This window comes from Maniola hyperantus, chromosome 2 (assembly GCF_902806685.2).
Source record: "Maniola hyperantus chromosome 2, iAphHyp1.2, whole genome shotgun sequence".
NCBI lineage: Eukaryota > Metazoa > Arthropoda > Insecta > Lepidoptera > Nymphalidae > Maniola > Maniola hyperantus.
In genome coordinates this window covers 7,777,556-7,793,604 of record NC_048537.1, presented here as the reverse complement: position 1 = coordinate 7,793,604, position 16,049 = coordinate 7,777,556, and the positions used below count along the sequence as shown (strand labels likewise).

The window sequence follows — 16,049 nt, the reverse complement described above, 5'->3', positions numbered from 1 at the left end:
AAAAGGAATAGATGACTGACTGACTAATTATGACGTAGGCATCCGTTAAGAAAGGATTTTTGATAATTCAACCCCTAAGGGGGTGAAATGGGAGTTAGAAATTTATGTAGTCCACGCGGACAAAGTCGCGAGCATAAGCTAGTCTACTATAATATTATTATGGACCAATGCAATGAATTAAAGTGCTCACAGTTTACATGTTGCAAATGATATAGGTAGTTCAGAATTGCAAATCAAAAACAACAGATAGGGACCTACCTACTTACCCGCGCTCTCATTCGCATTTAAAAAACCTCAACGCTGTAACCATCCCATGCTCTTTACTAAATGAAAACTCTCAACTAGCGGCATCTGACATTACCTACTTACAAAGGTTTTCCTAAGTGGGTATCTATCTATCTGGGAACATAGGAAGGTATAAATAATATGAAGCTTAGACCAACTACTTTATTTGAAATTGATTTGGAAATTTTGAATCATTACTCTAAGAATTTATCTCAAGATAATTGATGGAAATTAGATATTCTTTTTTCTTCTTGCAATATCTCAAATAATTTATATAAAACATGAAGGAAGGACGGACTTGGGTCTTGGCTCGTAATAAAAATCCACGTGACGAAAACTGATCTCTTCATCATCATCATCATCGTCAATCGATAGACGTCCACCGCTGGACATAGGTGTCTTGTAGGAATTTTCATGGGTCACGGCCTTGCACCACCTATGATATCTTAGGAGTACGAAAATAAATGCAAACGGCTACGATAATTATTTAGAGCATTGAAAAGTAGAAGCTCACTAGGTAGGGTACATTAACCTTAAAAAACAAATTGAAAAATAGAAGATCAATCAAATACATGACACTTATACACGAAGATCAAGGTACATGACACCAATGTGCGTGAGAGAAAAACTCGTAGGTACACGTTTCTACGAGTATGTAGCCACTGAGAGGTCATCACTGGATCTGGTTTAATGCTGCCACCGCCATTACTGGAGATGGTCCGTAATTAACTTCTAATGGCGTACCCGGAAAAAGCCTACGGACTTTACTGCCTGTGACATCAAAATAAAACTTTTTTTATCTATTTCCTCTTTTATAAGCCTTGATAGAAAGCTCTGTTATTCTTGTTTTACGTGAGATTTGTTTGCGAATTAGGGATGATTTACGCCAACACATGGCGGGCAAGAGCCGTGCCACGTACGAGGCGCGGACGAGACAGGGAATCAAAACATCACGGATATTTTATATGAAGTATAGTTCATGCTTCGCCGAGTGGCACTGAAGATGACAAATACAAACGTAGGTACCTACGCTGGAAGAGGTGTGCCATAGAAAACCTACCTGGTTGGAGCTATCTAAGGAAAACAGCGTACTTGTATTAGCAAAGGTCAGTGATTCCAAATCATTGTACCTTTGTTCAACGAGCTTTGTCTATTAGTGCTTGTTTGTTATTCACGTGGCGCCAGGGCTTCGGGAAGCGATACCCATTTTGCAGGCCGTCGACAGTACAAGGTTTAACACAAAGAGCAACGAGACATGCAAATTGCGTCTCTATTATCCGAGGACGGATGCGCTGGAGTGATTTACATAGGAATGGAGCCTGGAGGTGGCAGTTAGGTGCTTCCGTGGCGTGCGGAGGTCGCGGGAGCCGCCCAGGCAAAGCTTGCGCCGCGGCTCCGCTCCGCTCCGTTCCGCTCCATCCCGCATGATTATAGACGCAAATCTGGAACGCTCATTCATAACTTTGGCGGAATTTACATAAACGCCCCATTACCGTATTCTAAATGCAATGTAAATGACGCAACGCAAATGATAATGATTTTGTAAACGTGATGGTCTTTAAAAGCTTTTTTTACATAACATACGGGAAAGGCACTTTAATTTTCGGCTTGTTAAACTTAATTCAGGTTCTATCATAAAATCTAGCATGTTGTGTGTTGAAGAGTGACTTTACGTTCAGAAATTTAAGGCTAGGAGATACATAACGCGAAGTATAAGTTGAATTTTACACATTGCTTTTCATTGTAGATGCTAGATGATCCTTGCGACTTTGCCCGCGTGAATGTAGGTTTTTGAAAATCCTGTGGAAACTCTGATTTTCCGGGATAAAAAGACGTTTATGTCCGTCTAAAGGAAGCAAGCTATCTCAGTACCAAGTAGATGATGTCCGGAACTTCTCCATGTCCTCCATGAAGTTAGAAGAGAGAATTTAAGGTTTTAAAATCCCATGAGAACTCTTTGATTTCCGAGACTTAAATTAGCCTATGTCCTTCCCCGGGATGCAAGCTATCTCTGTACCAAATTTCTCATGGACCGTGAAAAGGTAGCTGATAAGTAGATAGACAGATAAACAAACAGACACTTTCGCATTTATAATAGTAGTATGGATGGTTGGCGTCAAGCGCAAGCCTTCTTGCCAAGCAATCCTGAATTAAAAAAAACCGGCCAAGTGCGAGTCAGGCTCGCGCAATGAGGGTTCCGTACTACAGTCGTATTTTTTCGACATTTTGCACGATAATTCAAAAACTATGATGCATAAAAATAAATAAAAATCTGTTTTAGAATGTACAGGTGAAGACCTTTCATATGATACCCCACTTGATATAGTCACTCACTTCGAAAGTTGAAAATACTAATTATTAGTTCATGACCACAATTTAATTTTTTTGTGTGTGATCTAACCCTAAATTCACGGTTTTCAGATTTTTCTCCAAATTTCAGCTATAAGATCTACCTACCTGCCAAATTTTATGATTCTAGGTCAACGGGAAGTACCCTGTAGGTTTCTTGACAGACAGACAGACGGACAGACAGACAGACAGACAACAAAGTGATCCTATAAGGGTTCCGTTTTTCCTTTTGAGGTACGGAACCCTAAAAAACAAGGAACTGTATGAATACATTCCCACTGCTGCAGAGCAAGCGTAGAAGCCACGCTGTTGACATTTGCGGTTTCACGTTCCTTCGTCATAGCTCTCCAGCCTGAAGTCCGCTTTATATATTATACTAGCTGATCCCTGCGGCTTCGCCCGCGTGTATATAATACAGCCTATGTCACTCAGGAATAATGTAGCTTTCTATTGGTGAAGGAATTTTCAAGATCGGTTTAGTAGTTCCAGATTACCCTCTACAAACAAACTTAACGACATTACCTCTTTATAATATTAGTATAGATAAAAAATTACTATATGTATGCATTCAGTGACGTTCTGTAGTGCTGCTTCTTGCTGGCGTCACTCTGTATTTGCCCACGCCCTTATAATAATAAGTAGGTAGGTACATAGTTTCTGACGAAGAAAGAAAATTACAACTTAAACTGATTGGTCAACGATAGCCATAATATTTGTAATAACCATTTCAACATAATGCACTTACAATTTAAGCAGGTTAATTAATTAATTTTGGCGGGTCAGGTAACCTGACAGCGTGGGTTACGCAACTGCGTACCTACTGCACCAGCCTGCGCTTGCGACGCTTTCTGCTGACCTTGAGCTGCGCATGAACTTAGCCAATTTTGAGATTTGAAAGAAACATTTTTTTTTCTTCATTCCAATCAAACCTGAGAAGGAGTAAGACCTTTACCTCACGCTCATTAAATCTATATACCCCTAATCGCTTAGTGGTAGGGTGGTAATACAACAGCCTTTAAGGCTTTGCATACCATACCAAACATGAGCCAAATTGGAAACTTCCAAATTTATCCAGCTGTTAATCGAATCCAGAACTTCCCATTTCGAAGATCACAACACTTGGTTATTCATACAGCACTGCATCAGGAGGGTCGTCAACTGACTGATGGAACTTTGTATCTGAGACTCGACAAACGTTTCTGTCCAAATTTTCAATCCCAAATTGATTATGGGATCAATCTGGGATTGAATTTTCTTTTCTTTTCATAAAAACTTAATTCGTCTTCTAATTCTTAAATTTAAAACAAAAAAATAGCCAAATCAGTCCAGCCGTTTTCAAGCGATGCTTCGTATTATAAATTATGTATCATATGGATACTATATAGGTCCACGATGGAAACTATAGTACTATGTTGGTCTCCTGAGTCCTGGAACATAAATTAGTATAGAAACTATAGAGCCTTTGTTTTCATCGAAGGCTATTGTTAGCCGCTGTCGCTCATACGTTGTGCCGACCGACGCGGACGGCCCGCTTATCTCGATTGCGGGGCTAAATCGTTACTTGTCCTCTCCCGAAATGGCCAATAAAATATGATAACTTACAATGAGTTAAGAGTCTAAATCGCCTTCCTGTAATAGGATTATCTAGGATATCTACGCAAATGAGTCCTCGCTAAACCACTGTGAGTGTAAAGGCCAAAACTATGCCGACAGTAACCGAGGTAGTTAACGCGTAGTATTTTTCTGTTTGTTTGTTTGGCAGTACTCTACCTCCCTAAATAAAGCTTGATATTACACTTTATTGCACATAAAATACGATTTTCAAAAAAAAATATTTAAGTATATCTCTTTTTCTTCAAAGAATAATACAAAGCAGCTGGAGTTCTAACTTGTGAGAAAGTTTCAACTAAGTACAATGATATAAACGTATTCGGGTAAAGATGCAAGAATCAAATGCATTTCAGAGAGCTGAAATTAGAAGAGTGGTTGCACTAGGCAGTATCAGTGGGGAAATTTGCGAGTCACAATAGATCGGTAACTGTCGGAGAAGATGAAGAAAAAGGTGAAAGTCTTCTCTAGAATCGAGAAGAGAAGCGTTATTATGATTAAAGCTAAACGTTAAATCGTATTTCCACAAAATAAATAATACCTACCTATTTATTTTAAAGTCAAATGGCGTTTGAAATGATTTTCCCGTTTGAATTAACCCGAGGAAAGATAACAATAATTCCTCCGTAAACCGTTTGATATTAACCAAATTCAATATCTACGATGAATTCGAAATTTAATTTGTTTGTTTGTATATAGGATTGATTTAATTGATTAAACCCTGAACTAAAATATAACGAGATGCTGTAAAAGTAAATTGTGATAAACATCAAACAGTCGCAACTTGGATTTGGCTAAATACAGATCAAAGCCTATAAAATAAACATAACCACGATACCCGATAACCACATGACATAATCGTAATTTCTCTCAATAAACTGAACTGAAAATTTTATGTTATTTACGTATTACGTAAGCATGTGATTTTCCTTTTGAAATCAAATACAAGTTGTCTTATAGAGATGGGGCAGGAGAGCAAAATTATGAGATGAGACTGTTGAATTCTCAATTGGACAAAATAGATAATAGGTACGTAAAAAAATAAAACTAAATTTAATTTTAAATATAATAATTGTCATATTAAAATATAATATGCTAAGAAGTTTAGGTTGCAATAAAAATTCAATATATGACGTATTGTGTGATTGTTAGTTTTTTAAATCCCTTGGGAATCATTTGAATTTCAAGAATAAAAGTAGCCTGTCACCCTCCAGTTCTTTTCCACTACCTATATCTTTGCAAAAATCACGTCGATCCGTTGCTACATTGCGATGTGATTGAAGGACAAATCAACAAAACAAACACATTTTTGCATTTATAATATGAGAGTGATACACAAGTTAGTCGAGTGCGAATTTTTTTACCAAGCGATTCAAAAGAAAAGAGATTTTATAAGAAATAACAATATCATCAAGTTTTAGCACAGCGTCTATATTGTGTTTTTATTAAAATATCCTACAACGGAACAAAACAACGATCATAATTTTCATAAAAATTCTTAAGCAATACTTTCAAGTAATTAATGAAAACCGCATTGAAGCTAGGAAAAGGGAAGGAAAAGGAAATTCTTCTTGAAAACTTGCAATGAGTCCTTTCATATAAGACTTAGATACATATTTTATATGAAACTAAAAACCTATATTTACTGAATCATTTTACACTAGGAAGCTGGTGCTCGCGACTTCACTGGTTAATGGTTGTAAAAATCCCGCGTATACTCTTGGATTTCTGAGATAAATATTATAATCAAAATTATGTCAAAATAGAAATTATAAATTTAACTTTTGATGGGCACTCCTAAAACCAAGCTACCGGTCGAGTACGGTGGCATCGGCGTGAGGAAAATTTTCAGAGTAGCTCTTCCGGCTTTTCTGTCCTCTGTGAGAGGAGGAGATAAGAGGAAATCTCAAATCAAAATCATCGACCTAGGTATGCCACAGAGGCCCTAGAGAATTGGAAGGTCAGATCTCCCATTGTCGACATCCCGAAGGAACGTACTACACAAAAAGTTTGGGATTTGCCATTGGTTCAGCTGACATATTCTTTGCTTTGAAATCTTACAAGTGACAGTGACCACTTCTAGAATAATCTGAAAAGGTATCTAGGTATTGGCTTCATGCCTTGCCATCAAAAATCTCAGCACACATTTAGATAACGAAAGTTTTCCTGTGGCTCTAGGTCTCAGATTTGGAACACCACTGTACCATCAGCACAGATGTCCGTGTGGAAAAGAGGTCGATAAATTTGGAATCCACAAACTCTTTTGCCAAAGGAGCGCCGGTAGGCTATTTAGGCATGGCTCTCTTAAGGATACGATCAAAAGGGCTCTTACCACCATAGACATTCCTGCGCTCATTGAGCCGGCAGGGATTAGTCGGTATAATGGCAAGAGACCTGATGGATTGATGCTGGTTCCCTGGGAACGGGGACGGGTGCTAATGTGGAACGCAACGTGCGTTGACACATTGGCCCTGTGTCATATCAGGGAGACAGCATCAAGACCGGGAGCCGCAGCAGAAATAGCTGAAAACGGCAAGCGGCGCAAGTATGCCTCTCTTATCGAGATTTATATTTTTGTTCCGTTTGCCGTGGAGATCCTGGGGGCTTACTTCAAAAAAAAATTACGAGACATTTCACCGCGATTAATAACCTCTGAAGACTAAAAAATTTGATCCTTATCCCAAAGGAACCTTATCGTTTTTCGGCTGAATAATATCTACATATAATCTAATGCGCAGAATTCATCCAAGTTTTATTATAAGTTGGATATACTTCGATGTTTATATATTTAGCGAGACAACTATTGTGGTTAAAGAATTTATTCTCAAAAGAAATAGTAACAAACTTAACCTAATTTTATCTTTCGGCACAGCGCGGTGGCTTACCACCGTGTCGTGATCGTGTTGTTGCTTACAACACGATCGTAAAATAGCGGGTTTGACTATTAATTTAGTAATTGAAGAAAAGCTACAACTGACCAAAAAATATGTTTTCATGTTTTCTTTCCAGTAATTAATGAAGAAAATCGTAAATAATTACAGGCTACCTACAGTATAAAACGAAACAATGGCTAATGTTTTGCTAGAAATAAAAGAAAAATCTCCGCAAACAATATCGTCCGCTCCGTTCGTTACGTACGACTCCAAAAAGGAAAACCATATAGGTGAAAAAACAAGCCTGTTATCTTTAATTAGTTTCCGAAGAGAGCGGCTGGATCAGAATCGTAAAGAGGAGCAATATAGGCGGCAACCCAGCGCGCGGCGGTGCAGTGGGCGGCTGAACGAGGATCCTGTTTAAAAATAACAGCCAAGGATGAACTCTTTTAAATAACATTTCCTAGCATTTTAGTTTACTTTTACTGGTTTGTTTTCTAGAATTTTACAGCCGCCTAGAGGTTAATACATTGACGTGGTTCTTATACGAGTACGTGGAGTCGGGAGTTCGATCTCGGGCTCGCACCACTAACTTTTCGGTGTTATGTGTGTTTCATGCAATTAAATATCACTTGCTTAAATAACGGTGAAGGAAAATCTGCTTGCATGAGAGTTCCCTGTAATATTCTCAAAGGTGTGTTGGCCAGCTGAACTATGGCCAAAATACTTCTCATTTTGAGAGGAGATCTGTGCTCAGTTGTGAGCTGGCGATGGGTTGATGAAAATGATGATGATGTTTCAATTTTATTAAAAGGTGATTAGGAACATAGGATATAGGATGCCGTGTAGGAACCGATCAAGGGTATGGGTTCAATGTAACTACGATACCCTTCCTAGTTAGCCCGCTTCCATTTTAGATCATCACTTACCATCAGGTGAGATAGCAGTCAAGGGCTAACTTGTATCAGATTAAAAATAAAAATAAACCATTTTAAATCAGGTGACTAAAATTGGCCTGGTCATATACTGGATTAAAAAAATAATGGAATTTTGAACTTTTAAACCACGCTAAACGCAATACAATACGAAAGCGGAAAACGTTTGTTAGAACTTTGTTTACGGAATACTAAAAACACGCCTGCGGTCCAGTGCTTGGCAGCGGTCGAGTTGCGTTCCAAAGAAAGGGAAGGATTGGGTTTCTTATTGCCTCACCTAGCCACGAATGTGCAGCCAACTCGATATAAATTACATCCCTCCACTTATAAATAGCAGTAATATCCTTTACTAAGTAACGTAATGATATTATTAATTTCCTTTACTGAGAATGACAGCGATATTATATTTGTTCATAAGTATAAAATCCCAGAAAAAAATTGCTGCCAATAATTGATGCCTTCCTCATTAGAAAATAATAACATTTTTCTAACGATGATTATGATAATACGTAATGTGTGTGTGACATTTTACCATAGCTGAATTCCTGTTAATAACGGCTGTACGGGTGGGTGTTATTGATAAAGTGGTAGCCAACCTTCAAAATGTTCAAATTTTAGGCACCAACATAAATTCATAATCTATCCAAATTCCATATCCATACTCCACAAATCACAATACGCTCGATATCCATACTATAATATTATACTTAAATGCGAAATTGTGTCTGTCTGTCTGTCAGTCTGCTAGCTTTTCATGGCCCATTCGATTAACCGGTTTTTTTGAGATTTGGTGCAGAATTTGCTTACATCCCGAGGACGGACATAAGCTACTTTTTGTCCTGGACAATCAATGAGTTCCCAAACCCATGGGGTTCCTAAAGGGTCGTCCGTTAAACCGATTTTTATGAGCAGCTTGCAACTCAGAGACTGGACATAGATTACTTTTTATCCCGGAATATCAAAGAGCTCAAACGGTAATTTTGAAATACCTAAATCCACGCTGACAAAGGCACGGGTATCATCTAGAACGCTTTTACCTATGTATAGATTTTAGAGCAATGCGAGTATAAAAGCGTATAGGTACAATTTAACAATGATTCATGTCAGTCTTCTTACATAATCTTTTTTTTACTTGCCGCTGCGATGCCGTTTCGAAAGTCAAAGTAAAACTGTCTCCGTACTGAGTCAGTGGTACGTGGCGATATCCGTCGGAGTTGCAACAAATTTGCCACTCAGAGACTCTTTTTGCTGATTCAACCATACTTCACGGTCACGCTATATTACTCATTGCCATGACTAATTTAAAGCTATGGTGAGTAGTGATTTACTAATTCAGTAATTCTCATTTTTTATACTAAACTTTGTTTCAAAACCTTTTTATTACATTTCAGAGAGCAACTAAGTCCAGCGTAATGAATATTTTAACGCTTCTTGTAAAGCTGTGAGTATCTTTACTTTCTAATGTAGGCACCTATAGCTTTAAAACTTCGCGAAAGTTAAGTTTTTTTTTTTTTTAATTCAGATACAAGTTAGCCCTTGACTGCAATCTCACCGGATGGTAAGTGATGATGCAGTCTAAGATGATAGCGGGCTAACCTGGAAGGGATATGGCAGTTTTTATTAAACCCGTACCCCTTTGGTTTCTACACGGCATCGTACCGGAACGCTAAATCGCTTGGCGGCACGGCTTTGCCGGTAGGGTGGTAACTAGCCACGGCCGAAGCCTCCCACCAGACCAGACTTGGAAATTATAAAATTCCAAACCCCTGCCAGGAATCGAACCCGGGACCTCCCACTAATAAGACCACAGCGCTCACGACTGCGCCAGGGAGGTCGTCAAAGTTGTATATAACTTGAGTTATATCCTTGAAAATAATTGATATAACTAGATATAACTAGGCTAGACTGTTGTATTACCTACTGATGACGCTACCAATGGTATTTATTCTGAGCCGCAAATACTACTTTGATAGTTTAATGTCGGAAACGTGACACTTTGGTTGTATTGATGCCAGCAGCAGCTATTGATTAATATAGGTTTTATTGGCCGTTATTTTGGAAGAAAGTAAAATGGCGGACTACTAGGCAGGCCAAAATCTACAAAGCCCCTTAATTTGTTTATATCGAACATATAATTATATCATAATAAAATATGATATTATACCTATCACGTATGTAGTAGGTATATTATGCATAGATACTAATGGTTAAGTACTATCATGAATAAAATATTTACGCCTCGCGACTGACACTCTAATAGCAAATGCGTATTAACTAAATTGACTCTAGCTTAAGTAACGAGATTAACGGTGTAATTTGTCCCTATAAATTATTTTAAGCATTCCTTAATTATCCGGCGAACTTGACGTTCCTGCTTTTACGTTCAAGTATAGATACGTACATAACGGTTTTTCCTTAAAGCATGTAAAAGGCACAGATTTTAAGACGTATTATTTTAGTAATATTGAAATAAAGGGAGCTAACAACTTACAGCCATATTTATATATTTACATACCTAATTATCCTGTTTATCAACACATTATAATTTTAGGATTGCTACGTTTTTCGGTGATTATATCAAAGAATTTTGATACGATTTTACGCATCTATGGAGTAACATCGACAAAAAAAATCATCCCTTATCCCAAACGAACTCTATTGTTTTTGGAATAATAATTATCTTTAATGATAATCCAAATGATTAGTTATAAATATACCAAACATCATTCAAAATTATTCAGTTATTTCAGCGTGATGGGCGAACAGACAGACAGACAAAAACTAAGAATTACACTGCTTAGGGCACTAGTCCTATGATAATAAAGCTTCCTAAAAAATAGAATTTGTCCAGTTAGGTACAACTTTTAGATAGACTGGAAAACTTAACACCATTTTCCACATAAATATTAGTAGTTACTAGAAATATGAATCACCAACTATTACATTTTATGGGCCCTATTTCCATATAAAAGATGATTCAATGGCTGCCGCGCATATACTTACATTCATTTTTAGGGTTCCGTATCTCAAAAGGAAAAAAGGAACCCTTATAGGATCATTTTGTTGTCTGTCTGTCTGTCGGTCTGTCAAGAAACCTACAGGGTACTTCCCGTTGACCTAGAATCATGAATTTTGGCAGGTAGGAAGGTTTTATAACAGACATTCGGAGAAAAATCTGAAAACCGTAAATTTGTGGTTACATCACACAAAAAAATGTGGTTATGAACTAATAATTAGTATTTTCAATTTTCGAAGTAAGATAACTATATCAAGTGTGGTATCATATAAAAGGCCTTCACCTGTGCATTCTAAAACAGATTTTTATGCATCATAGTTTTTGAATTGTCGTGCAAAATGTCGAAAAAATACGACTGTAGTAGGTAACGGAACTCTCGTTGCGCGAGCCTGACTCGCACTTGGCCGATTTTATTTTTTACATTTTGCTATTCACATTTACTTCTATTGTTGAGGTTGCAGGCATATTATAAAAGGAAAAGTTATTATAAAGAAAAAGTTATTACAGCTTCAGATCTTGCATGGAAATGGAATGCATTGCACATACACAAAGCGAGAGAACAGCGACGCCCGATGGCAGCAGCACGGAAGGATGGTACACTGAACACGTGTAGGTACGATTTGTAATACAACGAATGAAGCACGTCACACTACGAAGCGCGACGCCAGTATCGTGGCTCCTACGCGCGTTTCGAGTTGGAAATATCTTTATACAATTCATATTACGTACAGTACTTTACTTATATCAAGAAAAAATGAGCGATGATAACCTATGGCATTCTATTCAGAAGATCGGGGGCTTAATCCCAGGCACGCACCCCTATCTTTTCGAAGTTATGTGCGTTTGAAGCAATTAAATATCACAAATTAAAACCAGTCAGACGCAAAGCAGGCAAAAATATATCTTAATGTTACTTAGAGTCTGAGGTTTAATTTTTTTAATATGATACTCATGGAACAATTTCACTAGTTTTTGTAAGCAGCCAGAACAATCGTAGGGGCCAAACATCTACCAGACAAAATTTAAAGGCCCAGAGTATGAGGTGATTGACACTAAATGCACTTTATGAACAACAGACGGAAACCAGCCCAGAGTGAAGAAGAAAGTGTCTGGCAGAGAATAACGGAAATGGAAGGTGTTTGGCAGTACATACAAACACTACTCTATCGCACAGATTTTGTTACTCAGAAAATAAGACAGATAGACCAAGATGCCACTAAGTATTGGGATCTTGGTATACTTATTTTGTAAATGATCGTGATTTTTAAGCAATTTTTTTTACACAAACTTTTGGTGTTGGCTGTTGCATCCATACTGCTTAATTTATAAATGCAAAATCAACAAAATATAGCCAGATAGTTTTCATCATTCCGTATTTTTTACTACCTGCCTATAATATAAATACGGAATGGTGAAAAATATCTGGCTATATTTTGTTGATTTAGGTACAATCATTTTGATTATTTCAATAATCCTGTTATTTTTCATTGCCTCTTTGTAAAAAGTACCTACGTAATTTGACCCAAAAATAAAACCCGATTTGTAAGTGTAGATAAAAGACTAGTTGTGTCCAATAACGAACAAAACTTGTGTTCAAATTTTGGCGGCTTTAGGGCGCGCACCGCATGCTCGGGATGGCGGGCGGGCGGCCTAATTACTGACCCGGCGGAGGCTTGCGCCGACCAATATCGACACTCAATAAACAATTTTTAATCAAACGCCTGTTTATGTTCTATGGAAAAATAAAATTGGTACTGCGTGGACTGTTTTGTTTACAAAACTGATTTTAAAATAACCTTTCAGGGTACAGTTACAGCTGTTGTGAAAGCTAGTCCGTCCAGTGGCTAACTAATATCAGCTGCGGATCATGTGTCCGGGTGAAAAATAAAAAAGTTTTTTCTTGTGAAAATTCTTACAAAAGGGTAAGCCGTCGCGTCGCTCGGCCCTGCGTCTGATCCATTCTCTCGCCGGTGCAGTGGTGTTAGATTGCTGTCCTATCGGACTATGAAATGGGGGTTGGAAGCTTATATGTGTTATTCGGTGCTGTTCAGGGTGCGCGTCCTGATGTTATAATGTTTGTTTCTGGAAAAAAATGCCATTTGTTTCATCTAGGCCACGCGGGCGAAGCTGCGGGCATAAGCTAGTTTCTTATATTATGATAGTACGGGAACTCTCGCGTACGTGACCGATATGCACTTGACCGATTTTTTTTATCGTGTTCTTTTCTCCTCAACTTGAGGCGACTTTATGTGAGGCTCTTAAAATGAATACGAAGTTATACTAAATCTGATGCCAGAAATATCAAGAGCAAATCTGGCCAAGTACCTACCTACCTACCTAAATTAGCAGTAGGTAGATCTACAGTTTCTGTAGATAACGCACGCTATTGAAATAAAAATAGTCCTTCTCCGTATTGTTTAAAGAAGTATTTATTACCTTAAGGCTTTAGCAAATGAGAATCTAATTAATCCTTTTTAGTGCGACCATGCATCGTTCCGGCTAATTTAAAGAGCAATTAAATGGGAATGTGCGCGATTGTGTAAAAAACCGGCCAAGTGCGAGTTAGACATGCGCACCGAGAGTTCCGTACTACAGTCGTATTTTTTCGAATTTTGTACGATAAATCAAAAACCATAATGCATTAAAATGAATAAAAATCTTTTTTAGAATGTACAGGTATGAGGTATGATATGATACCTCTCTTGGTATAGTAATCTTACTTTGAAAGTTGAATACTAATTATTTGTTCAAGAACACAAAGTCAACGGGAAGTACCCTTTAGGTTTCTTGACAGACAAACAACGGAGTGATCCTATAAGCGTTCCTTTTTTTTCTTTTGAGGTACGGAACCCTAAAAATGCATACACTTGCCATACGTTACATTGCCGATTGCCATTGTCGGTCCCCAGAGCATTGTTAAAGTCCGCGATCAGATTACATTTAACCTTTATTGTCCACTATTTCTGTCCAACGCATATACGTTCTGTTTGGATAATTTGTTATAGAGTGGATGAAAAACGCTGAAATCAACGGACATTCGTTTTACATTTTCACTGTTTTGGTTTTATTCAAGTATACCTACTTACTTAATAAAACCAAAAGTGTAATCAATTGGAAAATCTATATACCTATAGTAAAAAGAAAAGTCCTTACTCACTGACTGACTCATTATCGCCCATCCCAAAGGCTTGGATCTTGAAAGCTAAAATTCTTCTGACCAGTTTCCTTTATAACAATAGAATAATGCCACGGAATAATGCCGTATTTTCCGGAATTCCCACGAATGCGAATTCGCGAGCAGTCTAAAAAATGTTTCATTAAAAAATTCAACCCGCGTCGCGCGTCGTCATCTTAATTGATAGAAGCAAAACCCACTCTTGGCCCCATGATGAAATTTCCACATTCCAAGTTCTCGTGCCATTTGTGCTCCCGATTCCCTGCGACTCATTCGATGTCGTCTGTTCCAACTTATGTAGCCACTCCAGCTCCTTGGGCCTCCAATGTCCATCGAAGATCCGACCTATGGTATACAACGCCCATTGCCACTTTAGCTTTGCGACTCGTCCTTCCTTCATTCTTCCTCAATTTTGATTTAATCCTTAGATAATATACCTGCTTCAAGCCTACCTCTCTTCATCGTCCACTGAAGGATTCTAAGCTATTCTGTGAGTGGATAGATTGAAAAAAAATTAGTAGGTACGTATCTAAATATAATATAATTTTTTTTTTCTTTTTCCTCCGAACTTCTCTAACTTTATTATAGTACCTACCTAAGTATTTTATATTTAATCAAAAAGAAATATTATAATAATATGAAATCACGTACAAGTAAGTGTATGTAAACATTAATAGCTTCCGGTCTGTTAATTTTTATTTTTAGATTGAAAAAAAATTAGTAAGTACGTATCTAAATATAATATAATTTTTTTTTCTTTTTCCTCCGAACTTCTCTAACTTTATATAGTACCTACCTAAGTATTTTATATTTAATCAAAAATAAATATTATAATAATATGAAATCACGTGCAAGTGTATGTAAACATTAATAGCTTCCGGTCTGTTAATTTTTATTTTTACATTTATGTCTCAGATGGTTATTATTTCGGGCCGCTATGAAAACTAATTTAAATAACTTAAACACTTTTTGTTCTGGAGTGGAGACCGCGTACCGGTAAGCGCAGTGTAGGACGACCCCCCGCCCGCTGGACCGATGACCTGAAGAAGGTGGTGGGGAGCGGTTGGATGAGGAAGGCGGAGGACCGTGTTTGGTGGCGCGCTCTTGGAAAGGCCTATGTCCAGCAGTGGACGCAAACAGGCTGATGGATGGATGGATGGATGAAACACTTTTTGCGTGGTTTAATTAAACCACAATGTTTTATAGGTTAATAAGCATTTCGAGTAAGTATTCGTTTAACTTCAAGAGAATTTAAATTAAAACGTCTGTGGCTAAATTCAAATTAATCCATTTCAACTTACTCGATGCAAAGTAAACATCTCTGTGGTCACAATCATTGAGATATCTGGCGCTAGTTGCTTCTCAAGTTAAACTTAGCTACTAACTGGTAGAATAATCTATACTTTATCTATAAATCAGTAGGGCTGCGTCTACGTCTAAATACATAAAAGGAAAAGCTGACTGACATGACTGACTGACTGATCTATCAACGCACAGCTCAAACTACTGGACGGATCGGGCTGTGGCATGCAATAGTTGTTATAATGTCGACATCCACTAAGAAAGGATGTTTGAAAATTCAACCCCTAAGGGGTAAAATAGGGGTTTGAAATTTGTGCGAAGTCACGACGTGGTCGCGACCAATAAGCTACTTCATAATTAGAACAAAGTAAGGGTAAGTAGTAGTACGCGACAGATCGAGATGGCAATCGGGGAGGGAACGCCCCGCACGCCCGCACAGCCCCCGCGCTAACCCGGTGCGGGATAGCGTAGGTGACGTGCGGGTGTGCGGTGCGTTCCCCCGCCTT

The 16,049-nt window shown here is 38.0% G+C and overlaps 2 protein-coding genes across 2 annotated transcripts in view; both read left to right on the top strand.

Moving 5' to 3' along the window:
* The window catches only part of LOC138403366 (uncharacterized), a 33,396-nt gene that overhangs the window by 14,343 nt on the left and 3,004 nt on the right, over nt 1-16,049 (top strand). The gene's annotated exons all lie outside the window — the stretch shown is intronic.
* Nucleotides 9,447-16,049, top strand: part of LOC117991537 (major facilitator superfamily domain-containing protein 12-like) — a 66,738-nt gene continuing 60,135 nt past the window's right edge. Inside the window, exon 1 of the mRNA XM_069503645.1 lies at nt 9,447-9,491. Within this exon, the coding sequence (XP_069359746.1) occupies nt 9,463-9,491 (29 nt within the window). The 5' untranslated portion in view covers nt 9,447-9,462. The remainder of the gene's footprint in view (nt 9,492-16,049) is intronic.